This window comes from Lontra canadensis, unplaced genomic scaffold (assembly GCF_010015895.1).
Source record: "Lontra canadensis isolate GAN:19392208 unplaced genomic scaffold, GSC_riverotter_1.0 scaffold17, whole genome shotgun sequence".
Taxonomy (NCBI): domain Eukaryota; kingdom Metazoa; phylum Chordata; class Mammalia; order Carnivora; family Mustelidae; genus Lontra; species Lontra canadensis.
In genome coordinates this window covers 10,086,684-10,112,822 of record NW_022631011.1, presented here as the reverse complement: position 1 = coordinate 10,112,822, position 26,139 = coordinate 10,086,684, and the positions used below count along the sequence as shown (strand labels likewise).

General features: G+C 46.5%; 1 protein-coding gene across 13 annotated transcripts in view; it reads left to right on the top strand.

Moving 5' to 3' along the window:
• Positions 1 to 25,867, top strand: part of FHOD3 (formin homology 2 domain containing 3) — a 456,486-nt gene extending 430,619 nt beyond the window's left edge. For 9 of the 13 annotated variants that reach the window (XM_032859586.1, XM_032859585.1, XM_032859584.1 and 6 more), the window contains 5 exons: positions 2,803 to 2,995; positions 6,829 to 6,852; positions 8,365 to 8,539; positions 15,882 to 16,043; positions 25,266 to 25,867. In XM_032859586.1, the coding sequence (XP_032715477.1) occupies positions 2,803 to 2,995; positions 6,829 to 6,852; positions 8,365 to 8,539; positions 15,882 to 16,043; positions 25,266 to 25,348 (637 nt within the window). In that variant the 3' untranslated portion in view covers positions 25,349 to 25,867. The remainder of the gene's footprint in view (positions 1 to 2,802; positions 2,996 to 6,828; positions 6,853 to 8,364; positions 8,540 to 15,881; positions 16,044 to 25,265) is intronic. The other 4 variants (XM_032859591.1, XM_032859580.1, XM_032859589.1 and 1 more) reach the window with 1 other exon arrangement.
• The last annotated feature ends 272 nt before the right edge of the window (positions 25,868 to 26,139 follow it).

Sequence of the window (26,139 nt, the reverse complement as noted above, 5' to 3'; positions counted from 1 at the left end):
ACCTCTCTCTGCTCCAGGTTCTCCTTGGAGAGAGATGAGAACCCATATGTAGCCACCTACCTTCCCTGCTCACCTTGGTCGTGGAGTGAAAGCAGCTGGCGCTCCCACCTCCGCTTCCTGTCTGGCCCTCCCTTAGTTACTCCACTGGGTGTCCTCTTGGTAAAGTGGCAGATACAAGGACTTCGACAATCAGCTTTCAAAAACCATTGCATGGCTAAGAAGATCTCATTCTGCAAGCCTGAATGTGCATATTCCCCTTTCTTTTCACACTGCCCCCTCCACAGCATCTCGCATGCCCATGCCAGTTAGACTCACTCGTTGGGCTGAGTTATGCCCACAATGATGGGCACTGGAGCCCGGGGGCCAGTGGATGAAGGCCTCCGGAGAACTCAGCAAGGGGCTGGCACTCCAGGGGGAGATGGGGAGACAAGCGACACCCACACTGGCTTCCTGGTACCCCCAAATCCACCCCTCCCCTTCTTGGGCCAGACCCCGTAATCATTGGCACACTTGAGGGAAAGAGTGGATGGCGGAACAGAGCAAAGGGACTGAGGGATCATCCCCTTGATTTTTCTTGCATGCGCTGTCCTATGCTACCGCGTCATAGATCCTATCGGCCCTCTCTGGTGTCAGGTAGGAGTAAGAGCCAGAGAAGGATCAAGAGTGTAATCAACACAGGGAATGACAAAGTGCTGTTTTATAAAACAGATCAGGCTTCTCTGCGGAGGTGATGGTTGGGCAGGATCTTGTAGGATGAGAGACAGGAAACAGCTGGGACTAGACACCTTTCAGAGCCTGTGGTCCTACCAATGGAATGGCCTCCCCGCCCCTCCTGCTGCAGGCTTTCAGCCATCTCAGTGTCCCTGTAGGATCCCTGCACACCAGCCCTGGGGCCTGAGGCTTCTTAAGGAATCTTGAGTCCATTGCAGCTGGGTTCAGTCAAGATGAGAGAGGAAGTGGGGCCACTTGCGCAGTACCTTGTACGGATGGACCACGTTTTGTTAACCTGTTCATTTGTTGGACATTTGGATCATCTTTACTTTTTGGCTGTTATGATTATTGCTGCTATGAACATTTCTATAGAGGTTTTGTGTAGTCATGCATCTTCTTTTCTTCCGGGTATATACGTAGGAGCAAAATTGCTAGGTCATAGGGTAACCCTGTGTTTAACTTTTTAAGAACTGCCAGACTTTTCCATAGCAGCTGAACCATTTTATGTTTCTGCCTGCTGCATTATGAGGGCTCTAGTTTCTCTGAGTCCTCACCCACTCTTGTTACTGTCTGTAGTTTTGATTTTCATTCTTCTAGTGATATGAAACAACTTTTCAGGCACTTATTAGCTATTTTTATATCTTTTTTGGAGAAATGTCTGTTCACATCCTTTGTCCATATTTTCTTTGTCTTTTCAATGTTGGGTTGTAAAATTTATATATATTTTCTGGATACAAATTTCTTATCAGACACATGACTTGCAAATTCTCTCCCATTCCGTGGGTTGTTTTTTCACTCATGATGGTGGTCTTTTGAGACACCCAAGTGTTTAATTTTGATGAAGTCGAGTTTATCTATTTTTTCTTTGGTTGCTGATAGTTTTGGTGGCCGTATAAGAACAGAATCATTGGGTAATCCAAAGTCATGAAAACTTAGAGTCTGTGTTTCTCTAAGAGCTTTATAGTTCTAGCTAAATTTTCTGACTTTAAACAGCATTTTTTCAGCCCCTTTAATTACAAGTTGTCTGTTTTACTGTATTATTCTTCACATAAAGAATAGGCCCATTTCCCTCACTCCAAAACAAAATGAAACCCCTATTCATATTGTACAAATTAGAATGATCAAAAGCAAAAGTAGTTGTCCACAAATAGTGGTATTATTTATATAAGACTGTTTGGTCTACATACTAATGTCCCTCTGTCTCCTAGTATCTTCTTTCTCATTTCCTGATAACTAAAGATGGTGTACATGTTTGCTTATTTAATTTCTTTTACAAAGTGTTGTCAAAAAAATCCAATAGTTTTTAATTTATAAAGTTAAATAGCTGAAATTTATTTGGGGCTACTTATATGGTGTTTTTGAATGAAATTAAGATTGTATGTGGGGCACCTGAGTCGTTCAGTCAGTTAAGCATCAGACTCCTGATTTCAGCTCAGGTCATATCCCAGGGTCATGAGACCCAGCCCTATGTTGAGCTCCACAGCCGGCATGGAGCCTGCTTAGCATTTTCTCTCTCTCTCCCTTTCTCTCTGCCCCTGCGCCCTCCCCCACTCATTTGTGCACACTCTCAAAAAAAAAAAAAGGAGGGGGGATTGTATGTAATATCATGAGAAAATATTTCAGAGTATTTACTCACAGAAAACTTAATCAGCATTTTTACAAACCATCCATTAACAGCTCATGTGATTGGGTTTATTCCAATAATCATTACAGCAGGTTCTCAAGGAATCACTAAGCTGTATTTCCTTATTTCGTATTCAGCTCTTACATAATCTAGAAACTTGTGCAGTGTTTTCTTTAAAATATTACAAAAGAGTTGCACATACATTTTAGAAAAACAGTAAACCACTGAGAAGCAAACAAAACAGTAACTAAATCCTGAAATCCCACCACCTAGACATCCTCCATCAGCGAGAAAGTGAGTTGAACTGGACTTCCGGTTGAAGTGGCGGCTCCAGAAGACTCAGCCCCAGAGCCCCAGGAATGAAGAGCACTGCCTGCCTGACTGGTTTCCTGCTGGGAGTTTTTAGACCATTGGTTTTTTGTTCCTTAGAACTGGCGTCATCACCGCTATTGGCTTTTCCATTGCAGGTTCCATTCCTTTTTGCTGTTCATGGGGCACCCGCCTTACGCGATTCGGGAAGTCAACATAAACAAGTTCTGCAGGATCCTCAGTGAATTCGCGCTGGAGTATCGCACCACCAGGGAAAGGGTTTTGCAGCAGAAACAGAAACGGGCCAACCACAGAGAGAGAAATAAGACCAGAGGGAAGATGATCACTGACGTAAGTTCTGTGAAACCTGTCGCTTTGTGTCGTTTGTTGCGAAAGTAGATGAACCCCTGCAGTGTGGGGCTGATCTTTTTTTTTTTTTTTTTTTTTTTTTTTTTTTTGTGGAAAAAATGCCATCTTTTAAAAAGTGCTCTTAAACTCTTCCTCTCCTATTACTGTGAAAATCTGCTATTATGACAGACATGGGATAAGTCCATGTGAATTAAGGCTATGTGGCTAGAGGAGGAACTTTAACCCATGTCGGGGTGTTGTAGGCTGTGGTGTCGTGAAAAGCTTGATGCCATTTTCAACCTCTGGAATGTGGGTAAAAGTGGAAGAAAAGAAAAAATATAAAAGTGCCACGTGTCCTAGGAAGACAGATATACTGATTTGGGAATTGAGTCAGTATTTTAATCATTCTAACATGCTGTACAGCCAGTTGACACATGGACCTATTCAAGGCACTGAATCAAGAAAAAATGGATGTGGTTGCTCAAAGACACAATCTGAGGGTCCCTTGGGTCAGAGAACCTTCAGATGGGAAGAGATCCACAGAACGGTGAATCCAACAGGAGTTCCCCACAGCCCCTTGGGAGTGGGAGTGGGCACCTACATGCTTGTGTGCTTCCCCTGTTCCTGGGCTCCCCTCTCCCACCTCAGCCTGGAACCCTGCAGGCCACAGGTGCTGTGGGCGTTCAGATGCAAGACGCTCTGTAAGTGGAAGGGAAAGGGATGTGTGAAGATGCCGGAGATGAAGACCCACCATGCAGGTGCCTCTTTCTGGTGGGTCTTTAGGAAACTTAACTCACCTGTATATGGATCTGCGAAGCACATTGGCACTCAGTGATACAGAGAATGGGATGGGTAAATGTCCAAGCGGTAGAGTGCCATCATTCTAAGGGTTGCAAGCCTCCACTGAGCTCAAATTAGGCAGATTTCTTTGGGGAGGAATCAAATCAGTTCTACCCACTGTCTCCAGGTAGGTGTGCATGTTGTAGGAGAAACAGAGGGCATGTGGTTACTGGCCACATTCTTGAGGGATATGGAGACAGGATCTATCAGCTCAGAAATTTTGTTGTAATTTTAAGACATTTCTAAGAACAACCAGGGACTCATCCCCTCACCCAGACTCCTTGTTCACCTGCAATTTTCTCAACCCTTACATCACTTCTCTGCAGAGGAGCCCTTTGTATAGCCTGCTGCAGTTCCGAATGCCCATGCCACCAGCTGAAATCTGGGTTTGGTAGGACGTATAGCCTCCTAGAGGACAGCAATGGGAGGCAAACTGAATCCATCTGGGCAAACTGTGCCCACTTTTCATTCCAAGGTGTTATTTTTAAAAGTTTTAAAAGGGGTTTCCTTGTTTCTGAAGAAGTGAGACACATTGGCGGGTGAAAACTACAAGCCCAATAGGCTTAATAGTTATGAAAACACAAAAATTTCTTGCCAAATTCTTGAGATTTTTTTTTTTTACAGATCCCACTAATTTTCGAATTCTGCCCTTCTCTGAAAACATTCAGCTTGCCTATTTATAAACAAGGGTAAATGTTTCTAGAGTTTGACTCAAAAATATTTAAATTGCCATTCATATGTGGACAGAGCTGGCTTCAGGGTTCATCCTCCACGGGGTCCAATTTTTGGGGGTCAAAGTGGCATCATTCATGTAGAGAGCCTGCCATCTGCTGGAAGATTTGAATATTGTTGCTCAAGATGAAGTGTAGAGCTGTTTTTCTGTACTCTGAATTAGGTTCCCCTGTGTTCCCACATGTGCAACTGCAGTAGAAGACAAACTTATACGCCAAGGATGTCCTCATGATTAGAAAGCCACACATACACAACTTAAACCATTAAAAACAAAACCTGGCAATAGATGGAGTCCCTGAACGTTAGAGCTGGAAATGATTTTTAGAGAAAATCATTTTTAATATAGATGCTGGGTAAAATGAATGCAGAAGTGGTAGCAATTAGAGATGATTTTAGGAAAACAATTATTGTTTAAGACACAGTGAAATCTGGGTAAAATCCAAAGACCCTGCGTTTGGAGTCTACCCTATATCTGCCCCTGTGTGCCTGACGCTCCTCTTCTTTCTCTGCTTCTGAAGTGCAGACTGCTTTTCTCAAAATCCAGGAGCCCTCCCAGGTAGAAGTCAGTGAGAAACTAAGGGATTCCTCATCCTTGTGCCTCATCCTAGAGCTAGCTCTAGACAAAATAGTGACATAGACAAGGCAAGCAGCACAAGACGCCGTGGCCCTGTCTGCTGTCATCATACTCAAGATGGGCTGCAAGACCTCAGGCCATCAGTCCCAGGACCTCCCCATCAGGGCTCGGGGGGAGCACTGTTGACCTTGAAAATGAACCAGCTGTTATTTTAGCAGCAAAATGAGTTTATTCAGGAATGGCAGCGGAACTGCAATTTGGGACATGCAGGCTATGACCAAAGCATAGGCAGGTCCAGAGAACAAAGGAGAGGAACATTAATTTATTGAGCAAAGAGGACATTGGGAAGGGCTGCTTCCAGTGAAAGTCCCTTGGAAGAAAGTAAGCATTCAGTGTGGCAGTGGTTTCTTATTGGCTGAGTTGTGGCAGTTTCTCATTGGCTGGGCTGTTGCCAGGTGAGGAAAGAATCTTCATCCCTCTTGGGTTGTAAGTTAGGCTGCTTCTTGTTGGTGGCTGCAACTGAGGAAGGCACCCCCTCTGCTGTCCTGACTATTTTAAATATTTCCTTCAGTTTTGCAGGCATGTCATGTCAGCTTTGTCTTCTAGAAAAAGGGAATGCTAGTTCCTTTGGGGGACGGTGAGAAGGCTAGAGATTTTGTATACGTAGTGCCTTGCACTTGGGCTGATGGCGGAGAAAATACCAACAATCCTGGTTAAATAAATAAGCTCCAAGGTAGACATAGAAATAGAGAGGACAGTCATCTCTGGTTGTAGTGCCACTTGCCTGAGGGTTGTGGGAAACATGGCGAACCAGAAGCATTTTGTCATTTCAGCTCCTGAAAGTTGAGTTGGTTCTTAAAAACCTTGTGTCCAATCTGCGGGCCTGGCTTTGTAACCTCAGTGGAAACACAGGTTACACTGAGGGTATTTTTCATCTAAAACCAAGAGATGGACATGACGTTCACCCTCAGTTTATTTTTAGGAGAGGGATATTTATTTAAAAGGTGCTTCAAGAAGTTTATCTGGGATAATTAAAAGTTGGGCGTGTTCTCTCAGCCTCCATGAGGGGCGGGTAAGATTTTTAAAAGGACTGAATTTCATGTTTCTGAGGAGAGAGTAATGGGACCCATTCTGCTTGGGCAACTGTTGTGCTTGTTCTGTCTGGTGTGTGTGGCAGGATTCATGGAGGCCCAGACACGGCAGCCTGGGCAGGGAGGCTCAAGCTCTCCGGGTGAGAGGGGGATAGCAGCTGACAGGGAGCACCAGGCACGTGGAGGCTGGTTCACATGTAGAGGCTCTGGCAGGTTGTGATGGGTTCCACAGGATGTGGCCAGCTGAGGAGCAGGGCACGGAGCTGGGAGTGAGGTCTCCACTAGTCAGGATACCAGGTACGTTGGCTATGCACCCTTGGACGGCCTCAGGAGGTTGGTCTGGAGCCCCACAAATGCCTCCTGACATTACTCAGAACTGGCTTTGGGGCTCAGAGAGGGAGTACCTGGCCACAGGCAGGAGGAGGGCTATGCATTCAGGGTCTGGCAGTTCCTGCATCAGGAGGACGGACCCTGTTTGTGGCGGCCAGTTTTTTTATTTGGAATATGGTGTGACATTGAGATGATCTCATCTTTGCTAATCTCTGTACCTTCTAAGAATCCCTTCTGTCTTTTCCATCCTGTCCTGTCCGCTCGGGTAGACTGATGAAGAGGATGACATGGAGGTAGGACTGTTTCTGAACATGAAGAAGGCGACAGTTGACCTTCCCAAGCGTGCTGTAGAGTCTAACCTAACCTAAGCAGCATGAGGCATCAGCACCACCCAGTGCTCTAAACCTTGCATGATTGTTTTCTGGTTGCTTTCCATGTGATCACTAACCTCCTTACACGGGTTCTCATCATGATGGGGATGCCAGGAATCAAAAGGCTAACTACATTTCCCAAGTCTCCCTCAGTCCCAGGCCTTGTCAAGAATGACAAGTTCAGCTGGTCTAATATTGGAGATATTTTCCCAATATTAGAGAAGTAGACAGGGAATTCTCCCTCCAGCCCCTTGGCTGAGCCTTTGGGCAACCCCAGTATGAAAACTGGATTCTAGAATAACCATGAAAAGAGCCCTAAAACCAAAGAGAAAGTGGGACAGCGGCCACAGATGTGGTCATTGTTCAGGGGCAGCCATTGACTTGTGTCCCTTTTCTCAGCCGGCATCCATCAGACTCACTGGAAGTCATGCTTGCAGGGGTGGGATGTCAGGGGCTCCTCCTCCTGGCCCTGGTGCAGATAGGAGAACCAGAGACGACGTCAGGGCTGATTGACCCCAGAAGATGAGGGGGCAAGCAGATGGTACAAGCAGATGTGTCCTGGGCTCTGTTGCCATGGCTGAGACACTTGATGAAAAGAAGCCAGGAATCTGTGGGACTGCTCTTTGCAAACATTAATCTGACTTTCTCCTTCTCATCAGCTGTTTGGCCTTGTGTACATAGGGCCCAGTGTTCTAGCGTACCTCTTGTAAAACATATATGCCCTGATTCTTTGCTGAGCTACAGTTAGAGGATATGATCATGTATGTTTGATGCGTTTTCAAGCAACCCCATGTCTGACACAGCCAGAAGCAATGAGTGCAGCCAAACTCCATTTCAGCATGAGTGTCTGTGTCACATGCTGGCCAGAGGCCTGAAATTGATTCCCTTGGAGCCTTTGGCAAGTCACTGAATCTGGAGAGCTTCAGTTTCCTTCTCTGTCAAGTGGGATGGGAGTAGCTCTGGAAAGATTCTTCCCAGTGCTTTTACCATAGTAGGATTCTGTGACTGAATCCCACTTTTAAAATGCTAACATCCTAAGTGATCTATAAGAAAATTTTAACTGTTCTCTGATGCTAAATTAAAAAAAAATACATTTGATTGACTGGCATATTTAAATTCTCATATCAGGGCTTTGGTGTTAGAAACAGGTGGGGTTTCTGAGTTCTTCCCAGGGTTGATGTCCTTGGTCCTTAGCACCCACTGAGGGCAGCTGCGGGGGAGGGAAGGATATGGGCCTTCTGGGACCAGAGCTCTTCTTTCTGATAAGAGAACTTCCCGTCTGTCTGGATGTTTGTCATTGGCATAAGGAAAATGTTAGGGCAGCGGTGGAGAATGTGTCTGTGGAATGCACACAAACAAGGAGGTTTTTTCCTCAATGGAAGTTGGTGTTCTGGGGAGTCATCTCACGCCCTTTCCCCTACTTTGGTCTTGCAGTCGGGCAAGTTCTCCAGCAGCTCTCCGGCACCCCTGAGCCCGCCGCAGGGCCTGAGCTATGCGGAGGATGCCACAGAGCATGAGAACATGAAGGCTGTGTTGAAGACCTCGTCGCCGGCGCTGGAAGATGCCACCCCAGTGCTAGGTGTCCGCACACGCAGCCGAGCAAGCCGAGGTGACTCCTGGCAGGGGGGCGATTGGGGGGTCCCCGTCATGGTGGTGCAGGTGACAATGCCCAGGAAGTATTGGCTGAGGCCCGCCCGTGCTGACCTAGACCCTTGCCTTCACTCACATCTCTGGGGCTCACTGTATTACTTCATCTCCAAACCACAGGGTCCTCCAGCAGTGTAACTTCATTCACATGGGAGTCTTGGTTATGAATGGACCCTTATGGGTTAAAGCAGGGGACGGCCAGCCATGGCCCCAGGCCCAATTCAGCCAGTCACCTGTTTTATACCTGAGGTTTTCCCTGGAATGTAGCCAGGCTGACGGGTGTGGGTGCTGTCCATGGTACGTGAATGCAGAGGTGGCAGAGTTGGCTGGTTGTGGCAGAGACAAATGGGGCCCATAGAGCCCCAGGTTTTCACTGGCTGGCCCTGTATAGGAAAGTTTGCTGGATTCAAGCACAGCCCCCTTTGCCTTTTTAAATCTTTACAGGCAAGGAAGAAATGAAAACTAAAAATTGTAAAGACAGATAAGAGTTTCTAGGTTTGTTTCATAACTTAGTGGGGGCTATTTTATCCCACCAATAAATTATTTAGTAATTTTACTCAATTATAACTTAATTGAGAATGAGGTGCCTTTTTCACTTGAGAATGTTTGGTGATGGTCCTCCACTTTAACCTGAGAATGTTTGGTGGTGGTCCTCGATCCAGCCTGACAGCACAGGAACCCTCCTCAGTCTCCGTACTGCCTACAACACACGGCCCACACTGTTGGTGCTGTCGCTTGGGGCCCCTGCGGTCGGGTCCCAGCCTGTCTCCCCACTTAGCACTCACTCTCCCCCACATGTGGGCGCCACTCTTCTCTGCACCCTGTTGCTCTGAGGCCCCCCCCCCCCCCCCCCCCGCTGGTGGTGTTGTCTCCTTTCCTCTGCCAGTCCAGGCCCCATTCACCTCCAGAATCCACCTCCGCCTCCATACTCCTCAACTCAGAGGGTGCTCCTTCCTTCCATGGACTCCCGAGCCCCCAGTTCAGGCTGCCTCAAGATTACAGACTTTACCACTAAAGAGAACAAACTCCTGGAGGACAGGCTTTCTCCTCTTGGTGTTTGCTTGGCACATGCTAGGTGCACCTCTAGAGGAAGGCATTATCACTTATTGTCTAAGCTGTCATGCTCTGGCATGTGACAGTGGTTCTGGTAGTCATTATACTGGGTGACAACAGAGAACAGACCGGGTAAACTGGGTGGTGGATTAGCTTACCTATCACAAAAACTCGGTAAAGCAGTAAGCACATGCAGTGCCCATCAGGCATTGTCCCAGGCTTAGGAGAACATTGGGACTCACGAGATGGCAGCTGGAATGTCGAGCTGCAACCTGGAGAAGGCCCGTCAGTGACTCCTAACTGCCTTTGCAGACTGACGGTACTTTGGGAATTTTGCTGTTATCAGCTCTCTTCCATATAACCAAAGGATAATAATAATAATAGTAGTAGTAATACAGTAATAATAACTTCAACATAAAAAATAATTGTAGTTTCCAGTTTTCTTTAGAAGAGAGTGGGTTACATGACACATACAGTTCCTTGGAGCTTCAAGGACCACAGGCTGCCATCGACGGAGGAGTTTTGAAAGGGCTTCCATGCAGTGTGCCAGATCGCTCAGATTTATGTGGAATTCCCTAGTGGAAATGCACTTCAGGCTTTTTTATGAAATTACCAGATTTTTTTTTTTTTAGTTCATGTGAGTTCAATATATCACTCTAGTTCCTTTCTCTGCTTCTTAATGTTGGACTTCAGTCTTTACCTTTTAGCAGGGTTTTTACTTTGATAGGCAGTTAAGATGACAGGAGAAGGGCTGCCTCCAGCCACCTTTGCCCCAGTGTTATCCTGAGACACAGACGCCAAAATAGGAAAGTCCTGTCTTCTACTACAGCCTTGATGCCCAAACTGTACCCCGAATACTTGCAAATGTTATTATTATGTCAAAGAACTAAAGATTGGGTTCTCTGAGGTTTGGTTTTTCCAAACTACCTGACTTCTAGGTAGTCTTGGATGTGGAGTTAGGAGAAGAAAATACAGAAATATTCTGCTTTATCAATGAAAGAGCAGGCTTTTGGTGACCAACAGCAGACAGATAAAGCTATGAAGAACCACAGTCCTGAACACTCTACATGGTACATTCCAATTGTCTCATTTTCTTTTTGTTTTTCATGTTATTTATTTGAAAGAGTGTGTGTGCACATGGAGGTTGGGGGGGGGTGACAGAGGGAGAGGAAGAGAGAATCTTAAGCAGATTCCCTGCCAAGCTAGGAGCCCACCATGGGGCCTGACCTCACAACCCTGAGATCATGACCTGAGCTGAAATCAACAGTCGGATGCTTAACTGACTGAACCACCCAGGCACCCCTGGTTATCTGATTTTCTACAAGGAAGGAGAGGTGTCCTCTTCTTGGCCAGTGCTATCTATAAAAGGCCTCTATTTCTCAGAAAAGCCAAGTAGTGACAAGTAGAGAAAGGATGTGTGAGCAAGAAGGCATATAAAAGGAGAGAAAAAAGTGGGAAAGGTCAGATGGTAAAGAAAATAGCACCATTAAATGCTTAGCAGTAAAGATTATCATTCTACATGAGACATCAAACAGGGATAAGAATAAAAGAAAAAACATAGGTTGGCTGTGTTTTGGAGTGTGTGGATGGGAATCACTTGTAACTCGGTATTCAAAAAGACTCAAGACATTCCTTGGGTGAGTCTAGACTCTCTGGGCTCCAGCAGCTCTTGCAGGCTTTCTGTCCTGGCCACCAAGAAGATAAAGGGGAACATGACCATCAAGAAGATGAAGGGGAGGGGTGCCTGAGTGGCTCAGTGGGCTAAAGCCCATGCCTTCAGCTCAGGTCATGATCCCAGGACCCTGGGATTGAGCCCAGCATCGGGCTTTCTGCTCAGCAGGGAGCCTGCTTCCTTCCTCTCTCTGCCTCTCTGCCTACTTGTGATCTCTGTCAAATAAATAAATAAAATCTTTAAAAAAAAAGAAGAAGAAGATGATGATGATGATGAAGGGGAGCATTAATGTTTGCACTGAGTTGACCACAACCATCAGGAGCCTTGAGGTCCTATACCTGGGTGGTTTCAAGGGTAGCTTCATGGAAGCCATCTGGGGAGATGGAACCTAGTTTGCCTAATGGAACATACAGAATATATAAAAGAGAGAAATATATTAATTTTAGAAAGGAAGGTTGTTCAGTTTCTCTGTATTTTCAGGGACTTCTGCTTCTAGATGGAACATAGCAGGGCAGGCAGGCCACCACTCCTTCTAAAACAACTAGAATTTTTTTTTAAAATAATAGCAGGAGCTTTCTTTTTAAGAGTATCAGCAACCTGTGAAGGGAAAGAGAACTAGACAAACTAGAATTGTAGATGAGCTGAGCATGCCACTCCAGGGCCATTTGCCAAGCCTGGGCATAGGCTGAGAATTGGACCTGCTATGGGCAGAAAGACTCAACTAGGAGAGAGAAGCCAGCAGAATGTCTAATAGCCACATGATGTGGCACAAGGGATTAGAAGTAGAGGATCTCCAAACTCCTAGAATGTTTTCTCCATGAGACCTTGGCAAGTGCCAGGTCAGCATGGAGAAGGGGAGGGAGTGGAGCCAGAAAGGCTGGAAGAGATCTGTAGCCTTGAAGGTCTGAGAAAACAAAGCTAGAGTAAGCACTTTCAACAAATACAGATATTTAGAAAGAGATGGGGACAGATGTTTCACTAGTACTTCACCGTGTCTGGTCCCAACCCCACTCAGTACTTCACCATGCCTGCTTCACAGAAAAGAGTGAAGGCTGGGGGAAATGACTCTGACCCCAGTCTCTGCATCTTTCTGTACACAAAGTGCAGTGCATGGTCCAAATTTGAGCCAAGAGGAGAAATGAATATGTGGCCAACAAGGAAAAGGAGGCAGTAGCAGCAGATCCACAGGTGGTCCAGATGTTGAAAATTGCAACGAAGTTTTGACCATTGCAAATGTTAGAGAATGTTAAGGAAAGTATAGGCAAATTTATTAAAAAGTGGATCATTTCAACCACAAATTGGAACTTATTCTTAAAAATAATCAAATGGATGTTCGAGAACTGCGAAAGAAATATCTGCATTAAGGAACTCATTGGATGGGTTTAAGAGCAGACTCTCCCCAGCAAAGGAAAGGGTTAGTGCATTCAAAAATAAGTTATTAGAAAATGTGCAAAGTGAAGCATAGCGAGGAAAAAGTGGACAGAACAGAATAAAGTGTAATCAAATGGTCTCGCCTTTGTGTAACTGGAGAAGCAACAGAAGGTCAAGAAGCATTAACTCAAGAGCTAATGTCTACGAATCTCCCAATGCTGATGATAGGTATCAACCCATATTTTAAAAACTTAACAAATCCAAGGAGAATAAATAAAAAGAAAACTGTGCCTAGGTGTAATGTAGGCAGACTGCTAAAACCCAGCGATGAAGATAACATCTTTTAAAAAGTCAGAGGGAAAAGATAAATTACCTTCTAAGTTACAACCATCAGAATGAGGACTTCATGTTATCAGAAGCTGTGGAAGTCACTAGAAAGTGAAATGACATCTTCAAACTGCCAAGAGGAAAAGCTCTAAACCTAGAAGTCTGTATCCAGGGAAATTCTTTCAGAAACACAGACAAAATTTTATTACATTAAAATATAATCTTTTTTATATAATTATTTCCCATTTAAACTGTTACTTTAGGTTAGATTTTTAAGGGGAAAATTAAAATTATAGTGTTTTCTTTCCAACTGCAATTTACATTTTTTTTAAATTGAAGTATATTTGGCACACAATGTTCTATTAGTTGCAGGTGTGTAACATTGTGATTCAATGAGTGTATGAGTGTATGTTATCAGTTTACATATTTTTAAAAATGAAGTAAAAAGTAAAGTGATATGGTGCTATCATAATCTATAATGCCTCATTCCTTCTACCACATCCCAGTGTATATAAATGTCTTGCGGGCCACCTGGATGGCTCAGTTGGTTAGGCATCTGACTCTTGATTTCGACTCAGGTCATGATCTCAGGGTCATGAGATCGAGCCGCATGTCAGGCTCCACACTCAGCAGGGGAGCTACTTGAGATTCTGTCCCTCTGCACCCCCCCACACACATGTGCCCACATGTGCACTCTCTCTTTCTCTAAAATAAAGTTCAAAAAAATCTTGCTAACATTTGAGAGACTGTGCTGAGCCAGTGGCCTCTTGGAGTCTGTAAAAAGTGTGGGTAGTGTTTTCCTGATGCTCTGCATGGGTACAGGCTTCCAGGGCAAAAAGCTTATACGTGGAAAGAAAGAAAGCATATAAACAGTTACCAGGCAGGAAAGTAACCAAGGAGAGGGGGGGATAAAAAAGCAGAATCAGGACTGAGGTCATAAAAGAATGACATCATCACAAAACCAAGTCTGGCAATCCTGCACATATGGCAACACGTCCCTTTGAAGCATCTCCTGACATATTACAGTGAAAGCAGATCCCTAGGGACATCTAAGATGGGAAGAATTGGGAATTCTTAGTAGGAAGATTAGAGGATGCCTTCATTTTTGGCCCAGTGCTCTGAAAATGTATTATGAGCAAACACAGATGATTGAAAATTGTGTGTTTTTGGAAGGATAGTTTGGCATTTTAAAATGAGACACAGAATTATAAATCAGTAGGTAAAAGGGAAAACTCGAAATTGCTGGGCAAAACATAATTGCACTATTGATTGCTCTATCTGCTCTGAGAAAGATCATTGTTCAGAAGCGCTGAAGGGTCCTAGTGTCAGAGCTGTGCCAGTGTGTGAGGACTCTTGCCTCCAATTAGACCACCTGAACCATCCTGAGAAGGCAGAAAAATTTAGCCATTTCAAAAATTCTTTTCTGAGAAGAGCCTATTCTTAAAGGGTTTTATGTTGCTGGAAAATCTAATCTGATGGAAGCAAGTAGATCGAGTGAGCTTGGGCATAAGCAGAAAAGATACAGTTACTGGTTTTATATATACCAGTGCTGTGGCTGTGCTCCCATTCATACGACAAATGTTTAAAATAACAACAACAAAACTTTGTCGTTGGAATACATGTTGACCTATAGCCACAGGTCTCAGACACATGCATGTGGTGGAACCCCAGGAATCCTGCTACTCCTTTTGCAAAGTGTGAACTACTTATGTATGCAATTCAGCAATGTGCATTTTACTGGCAGAAATTCGGAGTGAATCATAGCATATTACGTATTTACTGTAAAATTTCAACCACAAACGTGTCCATAAAAATTACAATCTACTGAACAGTGATCACCTATTCTTAACTATTGCCGTCAATATCCAAATGCCAAAAGCTTTAAAAAATTAGTATGAGAGAAGTGCCTGGGTGGCTCAGTCGGTTAAGCATCTGCCTTCAGCTCAGGTCATGATCCCAGGGTCCTGGGATCAAGCCCTGCCACAGGCTCCCTGCTCGGCAGGAAGCCCTGCTTCCTCTCTCAGTCAAATAAATAAATAAAATCTTTTTTAAAAATTAGCATGCTAATATTTTTTTAAAGATTTTATTTATTTATTTGACGGAGAGAGACACAGCGAGAGAAGGAACACAAGCAGGGGGAGTGGCAGAGGGAGAAGCAGAGCTGAAGGCAGATGCTTAACCAACTGAGCCACCTAGGTGCCTCTCCTGTTATGATTTTTTAAAGGTTAGGTAATCCAGGGTGCCTCAGTCAGTTAAAGCAGTTGACTCTTGATTTCGGCTCACATCATGATCTCAGGATCATTAGATCAAGCCCTGTATTGGACTCTGTACTCAGCTGGCAGTCTACTTGAGATTCTCTCTCTCTCTCTCTGCCCCCCTACACCGTGCGCTCACTTGTGCTAGCTCTCTTTCTCTAAAAATAAATAAACCTTAAAGTATAATGAAGTTCCTTGCAAAAAAAAAAAAAAAGAAGTTTAAGCAGCCCAAAGGTAAACCATTATAAAATCATGGTTTCTATCTAACTAGAAGAGAAGTTAGGGTTAGTTGACGTTCACTAGGCATAGAGAGCCGTGGATAGAGACCTGAATGAACCCATTTCTCCGGACATTACTGGGTGGACATCGCGGAGTATCTGTGATGTGCTCTGTGCTGTGATGTGTGCGCTCCCAGGATCACGGGGCTGGTCGGGCGGAGGACTTCGGCAGCCGTGTTCAGGGGAGCAGGTAAGTGCTCCAAGTGCGCATGCGTGAGGGTGAGTCCTCGCGGGTCTGGCAGTCTCACGCTGTCGCTCTGGCCGCGGCTATGGCCGGTCACTGACATCGCTCTGTGTCTGGAAGAATGTGTTGGCATTTTCTCTAGTGTGTTCCTTCTCTTGGTTCAGGATCCGCCAGTTCCTGGACTATGGGAACCGATGACTCCCCTAACGTCACGGATGATGCAGCCGATGAGATCATGGATCGCATCGTCAAGTCGGCCACCCAGGTTCCCAGTCAGCGGGTGGTGCCTCGGGAGAGGAAGCGCTCCCGGGCCAACCGGAAGTCTCGTAAGTGCCTTGGAGCAGGGGTGAGGGACTTGCCCTAGGGGGACCTGCCCTCCTGACCAATATGCCTGGGGAGGAACAGACACTGAGTAGCCGGCTCCAGTCATCAGTCAGTGACACGTGGAAGGTCCACCCAAACTCACCAACGAAAGGTCTCCTTGCCAGTGTGGAGGAGGGGGCTGCAGCCACACCCCATCCAGTATATTTGCCACTTCTGGTCAGGCCTCCCTCAGTTCTTGCCTGTTCCCAAGAGCGTCTGAAAGACCCTTAAATATATCTGGCGTGTAGGGGTAGGTGCAGGGGGGCCATTTGCCAAGCACTGCCTCCCAGATTCTTTGCTGAAGCTGTATTTCTGCATCGGGCCACTTTGTAGCTGAAGATGGTTCCTCTAGGGATTCACTGCTGCTCACAAACATGTCAAGGGTGAAAACCAATGATATTATGGTCACCGGGGTGCTTAGAATACTTAATGTTAATCTAGATTGACCAGTTTGATTTGTTTCTTTTGGTACTCAATGGAGAAGTCCACTAAATCAAAGGGATTGAGTTTTCCCCTTTGAACCCTCTGCCTCTTCCCGCCCACGGGATGATGGGTGTGGGGCTGCCCCTGTGGGCACCATGCTAGCTCTCCGAGGGGCTGCTTTCTGGGTTTCTCTGTATCCTTTGACATATGTCTGCATTAGCCATGACCTTCACATGTTTTAGGAAAGAGCTCAGCCCCAGCCTCTGGTCCCGATGGTGTGCCACTCAGCTCAGGAGACCAGCTTGAGTCTCTATCGGCTCTGCCTCCAAGAATCAGGCATGGTGAGGGGCACAGGGATTTTGACTGTCACAGGAAGGAAGCCTGTTTACCTCTGCCTGTAATGGCTCCACAAAGTGAAAGGAAATTGACTCCGGGTGGGCGGGAGTTCAGTAAGAACTCAGACTCAGTTTGGTGCCACTTTTGAGATTATACACAAGGCAGGGGGCAGGGGAGGGGGGATCAGGGTTTGAGCGGCAGAGCCCAAGGGAGAGGGCTGAGAAAGGATGCCAGGCAGGGGGGGGTGCCCTCATGGAAGGTGGGCATTGTGGGGCCAGAGCTCTCAGAGAAGGAGACTGCAGGAGGCAGTGACCTGGCCAGTCCCTGGAGGCCTAGGGTATGTGCTCCCCGCCCCCAGGTTAGATGCCTGTGTTGGCAAAGAGTGTAGACCCTGCCCTCTGATCTAGTCTAGAAGGAACCAGATTCTTAGAGAGATACATAATGTCACTGGGAACAATAACACAGTCATAATTAATTTTCCTCTTCAATCTGGCCAGGGAGATATTTTGCCTGTTTTTGTGGTTGACGTAAACTAATTTCCTGTGGTATCATTTCCATTCCAATCTTATGCAAAACAGCCGTATATTCTTTTTGTTTAGCCAAACACATTTTATTCTGCGATGCAGTTACTACAACAAATACAGCCCTGCATGTGTGTAAGTGTTTATCTGTAACAGGCTTAATTTATTAGTAATGGCACCATCAATAGAAATTTAAGATGGGGGAAAATTACTTTGATTTCTTTTTAAGGGGGATGATAAACTCCAGCTTTCTTGCAAGAGGTTAAAAGAATAAGAAAAAAACCAATTTGCAAAATCGATGTGAAGTTCCATGGTATGGGTCTCCATCTCAAACAATGGTGTATTTGATTTGATTGTTTAATGGCCGTGATGAGGCAAGGGGGTGATGAATAACCAATGTATTGGGGCAATCACTCATTTGGCTGAAGACAGTAATAGTCCGGCTATTGCAGGAAACCAAACAGAATCCATCCCATAACCTAGAAATTTGCGACCTCTAAGCTACTTGAGAATCTTCCAAGATAATTAAATGTCTGCGTTCGTGTTTGATGCTGGTGACTAGGACCGCACATGCCAAATGCCTCCTAAATCTTGAAATATGCAGCTGGTCGGGACACAGGGAAGGCGTCTTAATCAATTCGCAGGTTCCCATTGCTCAGCTCCGCTTTTCCAGCTGGTGACAACCCGGTCTCATTAAGTAAAGTGTTTTGACTTGTTCAGTTGATTTTTAGCCTGTGAAATGGTCGATCCAATGTTCTTTCATATCCCTGCCCCTGATTCTAGCAAAGGTTCTACGATTGGCTGGTGGATCAGACCGAGGGAGAACATTCTGGGAGGGTCTTGGTTTTTTTCTTATGTCGGTTTTTCTCTTCATCATATTGGGGCAAATATTTTGTCCGAGGGCAGTTTGTTCTCTTAGGCATCCTGGATGTTGGCCTTCTCTAGAAAATCCTAAAGCCGAATGGCATTTGAAGTATCCTTACCACTGTGATTCTGCAGAATGGGCCCTGGTAGCTGGTAAGGAGGGGGAGCTGCTCCCCTGTGTTCTTTTCTCTTGGACCCGTCTTTGGAGGAACGTCTCTGCCCAGCTGGCTGGCTACATATGGCCGACAGCCTGGGCTATCGCAGAACAAAACAGGGTTTAGGGCTCATAATCTCTCAGTTCTCTTTTCCTGGGGAGCCAGAGCTTGTCACAGTAGAGAGGCTAGGTACCATTTTCATATTGGAGTTTCCTTCTAAGGTGGGGGTCGGGGCCCCACCTGTGACATGACTATGAAGTTTGGGCACAGAGCTATATTTCTGTAAAGATGTGATTACTTTGATGTGACTTACAAATAAACTGGCCAATTTCTTAGCTAATTAAGATCTTAAGGCTGATCACCCTTAGAAGAACAGTTTCTCAGTGGAAAGAGCCAGAAGTCTAATTCCAGGGACTGCTGGGAAAGGAGCACAGAAACTTGATTTGATCTGACGCTCTGACCCCCAACAGCTCACCCCCCCACCATGACTGCCTCCTCGTCATGTCCTGAAGCTTCAGCTTCCCTTTCAAAGGGCATGTGACATAGCTCACATTGATTTGATGTAACTAAAATTTATTTCTTCTACAGAATTTTGAGGGGTATAACCATGCTGTCTGTTAAGTAGAATTTCGCGGAGAAGGAAAACCATCAAATCTGAAAAATTATTGAATTTGTTTTAGGGAAAGCAGGAGCTATGCCTCACAAAATATTAGATCTGGCCCTGGATCTGATCAGTACACAGCTTTGTTTACTTGTCCCTATGTCTCCAAGGTGGTTAATTAATTTTCCCATTACTCTCATTAAGGAAAACTTCCCTGTGTTTTGTTTAAATAGTTTTTGCTTACTGATTATGAATCACTTTTATATTCTTTTATAGGGCAAGCTAACAATGGCAATAAAACAGAGGTTTTAAAACTCATGCTCTTGCCCTAGAGTAAAATAAGATGTTAGTGGAAAGGATAAAAAAGGCTCAAACTTTTGTCTTTTCCCCAACAACTTCATTCCTATTTACTCAGCCCCTGAGTTCGTTACAGAAGGACTGACCTTCCTCTGAAGATAGCTAGCTGAGGTGCCCATGGACAGGAGGACGGAAAGAAGTCCAAGTGAGGACTGACAGTCTGTTCCCTGAACTATGTGGGGAGTTGCTGCCTTGTGCAGGACAAGCTGGAGGGTGTGTGCCTCGTGGGAGGAGGGGTGCCACCCATGTTTTCTCCAGGCTACAGAAGAGGGTGACCAGAACAAGCTGGAGCTGACCATGACTTTCTGATTTCTTGTGGCCTCCTTTAAGCCTCTGGTGATTTTAAGATTTTCTCTCTAGAAAAGTGAGAGCAGGAAGTGAGGAAGGCATTTGCAGCCTTTGCTCTGCATTAGGAGGGTCTTGGAGGTAGGGATAGACAGTCCCCACCTGTCCTGCAGGAAAGAGACTTGAAGGGCTATGGGGGGTGGGGGTGATAGAGGATGTCATCAGAGTCTGGGAGCTTGGAAGAGCAATCAGGCCCAGACAAGAGGAGGTGCTGTCCGAATGCCCAACAGACCCCATGTCACCCAGACCCTGAAGGCGGGCCTAGCAGTAGGGTGTATAGGCCTCACACCCAAGCCTAGAGGCCCAGCCAGAGGTCAGGACTCTGATGCAGCAAGAAGCTCGGCTAGAAGCTTCGGGTCAAAGAGGCAGATGCAGGAAGAGTTTGGAAATATTTTACTGTGTTGGGTGGCCCTCTGGTTTCACGTTCAGACAGCTCATCCTCTCAAACTGGGAACTACCTGAAAAAGGAGAGGCTGGCTTCTCTGTCTTCCCCCACATCTGGGTGCGATATGCCCATTGGACTCAGAGTTGGAGATTCAGGAGGAGGGAGGATCAGTGAAAGGAGGAACCTGGGAGTCAGTCTGTCCTGCCTGTGAGAGCTGCTCTGAAAGCAAAGCAAAGAGGGTTCCTGTAAGGGGCTTTGAAAAGTGCCAGGCTCCTTCCTGACATGAAGATAGTGTATTTCATTGCCTTTGCTGCTTTGCAGTTCCCAATGGAATCTGTTTCCCTGTGTGGAATGTACCCATTCATACAAAACAGCTGGAGACGGGGTCCCTCCTCACTCACTCAGCCCCACTGAGCCTCAGTCTGCTGTCCAGTGAGGCCAGACGAGCCCCCTCCCAGGCGGTTGTGAGCACTGAGTGAGGTGCTCTGCATCTGACAGGTTCCCACTGTCCTCCCTCCCCAGCTCTGTCACACTGCTACCCAAGGGACCCCAGCCAGGGGGGAATATGAGGCCGAAGTCACACGAGAGCCCAGGCACAGGAAGCACACCTACCTAGCTGTCACTCTGCTACCAGCACCCACCTGACTCGGCCTGCGGGGATTAGAGCAGACCCATCTTCACCTCTCCTGTCCCCCAGGGTGCAGTTTGAGTGGGCTTGTCGCTGTGCACCCAAGGCTGAGTTGTCACCAGCATTTCCATGAATGTCTTCTTTCTGTCCCACTACCCTACCCATGCTGTTGCATTGCACTGAGACAGCATGCCTCCTCCCATCTGTGGAGGACGTTTTAAGAGCTTGACACTTTTGAAAAGTATTGGTCAGTTCCCTTGTAAAATGCCTGTCAATTTAGGAAATCTCTGCTTCTAATAGACAGATTGCTGAGAAAAAATAAGATGGAGGATGGAAACAAGAAAAGGGGCTCATATGGTTAGATAATCAACGTTAACAGAACAAAATGAAATTCTATATTAGACAGAAAGTCTAATATAGAATCAATAAGCACGATAAAGCTTAAAATAGTTCTCTGTATTTAAGTCCAAAGAGGCATGAGTGAAGCCACCATTTTGGCTCCACTCAGGGACGGGTTCCTCGAGGAACAAGGTGTAAATAAATAGCGGCCGGCTTGTCACTTCCCAGCAACCAGGCACTTACATTTAAGACCTCTTGACGTTCTGATATTAGTCCCCATAGTCCTAGACACGGTACTCTCTGTATTCATGGTAGAAAATTTTTAGTAGTATCTTAGGGATTACAAAAAAGCTAACTTATTTCCAAATTGTTTGGCTTTCTGTGCAAACGAGAAAAAAACTATCAGTGATCTAAAGGTGAAAGAGTGCTAATAGATTTCTGTCGTATGGAATAAAACTCAGTGGATGTCCCGTGGGTATGAAAGGTGGTCCCAGGGACCCACCCGATTCCAGGGTGGGCTGGGTCTCACATGTCCTGCCTTTAATCCGTCTGTGGACCACTTACTGTGCGCCCTTGGGCCAGGGACTTGATCTCTCTGTGCTGTCCACTCACTTGCTGGAGAAATAATAACGGGGCTCTTCTCATAGGGTTTCCACAGAATTAGATTCCACGGATTCCACATGGAATCATCTGGGTTAACCCTCAGTAAGTGGAGGCCACCGTCGCTGTTATTCTCAGATTCATCTCATTCTTAGCGAAGAGCTGCCTGAGAGCACTTTGTGGGATCAAACTATTTTTCCATTCTGGGGGCGGTGAGAGAAAAAGAACTTTCGGTTTTTCCCTGAGTCCCCAGACACCCCGTGGGGCTCGTTGACAGCAGAGGCTCTCGTGTGTCTGATGCCGCTGCTGTCACCGCCGCCTTGTGAGAGTGTCACAAGAGCCAGGGGCAGCGAGTGGCTGCTGGGGCCAGCAAAGTGACCCATGCCGTCTGTGGAAGAGCTGCAGGGCACGCAGGGATCAAAATTTGCAGGGTCTGGTCTCTGTTAGACGGCTGCAGGCAGGGGAGGCAGGCGCGTGTGACAGGCCGGGGAGCAGCCACGCTGCAGGCAGAGTGCTGGCGCGGGAAGCAGGACTTGGGAGCAGAGAGGGGCCCAGACGTTATCGTGTCAGATGTGTGCCAGCATCCGCCCCCCGGGACTGGAAAAATTCCCTCTGATGACTTGTTTTTTTCTTCCTTTCTTTCTTTTTTTTTTAAATTTTATTATGTTAGTCAGCACCCAGTACATCATTAGTTTTTGGTGTCGTGTTCCATGTGATGAGTCATTTCTATTGTACAGGGTCCATATCCTGCCTGCCCACTTGCTGGTCCCCTTTTTTTCTTATGTCCCAGTCCTTTTTCACTTTCCAGAAACTGAGTGAGAGCCAACACCCTCTCCAGCCAGGGTCTGCTACCCTGAGCGTTTCTCCTCATACTGCATCCCTGTCAGTCCCCTGCCTCCCTGACTGCAGCACTTGGTTCAGGATAGAGGCACAGGTAGCATTTGCTGAGTGAATGAATGAATGAACGAACGAGTGAATGAATGAATTAATTGAAGAGGAGGCAGATGGAGGAATGGACACCCAAAGAGACCCTTGCTATGCATAATTGGAACCTGAGCACAAAGACGAATTTTAACCGATTGTCTTCATTTCACATGTCTTTTCAAGTGATAATGTGACTTTTTAACAAAGGAAGAGCTCAGATTCTTAAGGTCTTCGGGGGTTACTATATGGGGTAGTTGTATTTAATATGAGAGAATTTATCTCAGTTGTCACGAAGACCTGCAGTAAGTTGGATTCCATTAATGGGGCGGGTTTTTCTGTGGATTCCTTTCTTGGGACACACCTGGGGAGCAAAGAGACGTGGCCCATGCTGGCTTTTTCCTCTGCAGCAGAGAACACCTGGGCCCAGGCAGAAGGGGCAAGGGAGGACCCCCCCCAGGATGGCCCCTTAAAACTAAGAAGAGGCTACAAAGCTGAGGGCGCAGGCTCTGTGTGGCCAGGCAGTGGGGCCAAAGCAGCACCATTACACTTGGTTCTAGTCTCTGCACCTGTCCCAGAGAGGCTGGCCCAGTGCCCTTGTCGGTGAGATTCTTGCACATCCTACAAGGTGACAGGGTCCCCACTCAAGTATTCCCGTGAGCTGAGCTGAACTCCACAGTTAGGGGACTAAAGCAAGTGTGTGAACAGGTGTTAAGGAAGCATCTCTAAATGCCCTCCTGTGAGATGCCCATCAGCTCGGAAAGTCTCCTGTAGTCATCTGGCCACCACATATCCCCAGAGGTTCAGCAATTACACTTCATAGACTCCTGGCCAGGCCACCCCTGGGCCTAGCGAAATTCGGGATGCCCTTCGTGTGCAGCACGGTCCTCAACCCGAATTTTGTGTCTTGGAAGAGAGGTCTTGGCAGTCCTTGTCAAGAATGAGAAACATTTTATCTTATTTTCTGCCATTAAAATTATCTTTAACAAACACTTGAAGGAGTGTTTAAAAAACATAAAACATTATTACAAACTAGTATTTTTATTGCTGCCCCATAGAACAAATTCCATTACTCAGTTAAATGCAATCTGCCTCCAGCCGAGGCTCTGGAGCCAAACATTTTGTCCGGATGACTTAGACAGTCTGGAGCCCAGGGGCTTTGGGTAGGGGGAGGGCAAGCCAGGGCAAGAACGGCTGCAGACGGATGGTCGGGGAGCCCAGAGGTTGTGTGCGGGGACATGATTGGAGGGTAACCCTCAGCACAGATCTTTGTGTCTCTGTCTATGTCAGATCCATGCTTGGTGTCTGTGAGTCTCCCAGCAGTACTTCGATTCTTTACATCCCGAGCACACAATAGATCCTGCATAAAGTACTTGTTGATTGACCAACTGATGGGTTAGGTGTTGGCCCCTGTTCAAAGTGCTGATTCCCGGGAGAAAAGAAACCATTTATTCATAGATATTTAGACCCTGTACATTCTACTAGATCTCTTCAGATCCTTAATCCACAGGCTGAGTGGGCTTTTGCTTAGGGGAGGACAGGAAAGCATGGAATATGGGGTGTTGCTTGCAGGCATAGGAGCTGGGATCCTGGTGCGTGTATCGTCTGGGGCCTCCCCCTGAGGAGGAGGACACAGGCCCCATGGTCACAGGGGTTGCAGGGAGCTGGGTCTGGCATGGGAAGGTTGAGCTTTACTTTCTTCACATTCTGATCAAGGGCCTGCCCTGCTCATCTCAATTCCTTGGTTGATTGAGGATTTAGGGTGGAAAGTATATCCATAACACATCTCTTCTGAAAATGAAGAAAATATCCCAAACTCCCTATGACCTTATATAGAAAGGAGGCCAAATACAACTTATAAATGAAGGGAAATGTAATTAGGCAACCTTTCAAATGCAAGGATTTACCTTGGAAGGGACAGCTGCCTCCTCATTCACCCTTATCCGGCCTTTATTTTGATGTCAGAATTGGTCAGCACTAAACAGTGGGGATACCCACAATGCCAAGCTAAACACGAGCCAGTTCTTTGTCACATATGAGTGTGCCTCCACCTGCCCGCTATAAGCCCCAGAGGAGAGCGTGTGTTTCACAGAAAACATCTACCGAGTCTAGTCGGAAGTTTGGCAGTTTGCTCCTTGGCCTCCAGTCCATAAGGACTCACTAGTTGTTGCCTCCAGAGGCCCTCTGATGAGTTGAGACTGAAACCCATCACGCTCATAGAGATTTCTCCCGACTGCCACCACTTGCCTAGTTCTGTCCCCAGCATCGTCGTCCCTCCTGCAGATTTGTGGGGTGATCTTACCTAGATTCAGGAAACCTGCATTTCCCTATGTTCTGTAAGGACTGTTCCAGCTCTGATCCTCTCCTTAGGCTGGCCAGAGGCTGAGCTCTCCACATGCCGTCCGTCCTTTACTCTCGTACCCATTTCTCAGAAATCTTATAAGGGTGGGGCCTCCTTTGTCTCCTCTTACAAGGTCAGTCCCTCCACTTGGCTTTTCAGGTCAGCCTCTTGCAGCCCCGGAATTTGTCCTGCCTGGCAGATGGCCAGGAATTTCGGCAGGAGCGGGATGGGGCTGAGCACCTCTGAGCCCTGTGACTACCCTGGGGGGTTCTTTAGGGGGCAGGGGGCGGGGGTGATGGGTAATCACGTGTCAGCTGCTAACCCCTCCCTGTCTTCTCACCCCTTTGTGATCTGCGGGTACTGCTGCAGTGCGAAGGACCCTCAAGAACGGCCTGACTGCAGAAGAAGCCCGAGCCCTGGGCCTGGTTGGCACCCCGGAGTTGCAGCTGTGACATCTGTGGGTGCCCTAAGAGGTGCGCCCGAGAGTGCAAACTCCTGCTGGATGGAATCCCTGCAGCTGGGGGTGAAGAGCCTGGACACTAAGCACCGAATGTTCCAAAGGAGAGCGTCCATCTCTAGGTGTCTGCGTGCGGTGTGCTGGGCATTGACGGGGCTCTCGCAGAGTCTCCCTCACACACTTCCTTCCTTGTGTCAGCTGTGTTTCTCTTGTTTCCTTGACACCTGGCTTAGTAGTTCCCAAGTGTGACACTTTTTCTGTGCGAGGAGCAGCCCTTTTAAGGAGCAGATGACTCGGTCACAGTTACCGCGGTCGTATGAGGCAGTTTGAGTAGGTCTGCAGACTGGGTCTCTCCGCAACACCAACATACCCAGATGGAAACTCCAAAATTGTACACAAAAAGAAAGCACAGATTGTTTACCAGTTGTGGATTTTAGCTGTACTAAATGTTTATACAAATTCAAAAATGTACACCATGTTTCAAATACTAAATAAATAGAGTTTAATGCAAGAACTGGACACTTCTTTTCTCTTGGATGGAAGGCCTTAAACAGCTCCAAAGTCTCACCTCCTTCTGAATCAGGGAAACCTTTCCTCAGGTTCATCAGAAGGCCTCTGGCTTGGAATGGCCTCCAGGCCCTTTGGCTTTCTTGTTGGTGTTTGTTTTGTGTTAATAGTGTGGGAAGTGCCTGCCTGCCAATGTGCTCTTTGTAACTGCTTATTAATTAGGCATCAGTGTTTGTTGCAAGACTTGCTAGCAATGACCTTACATAGATCACCTGACCC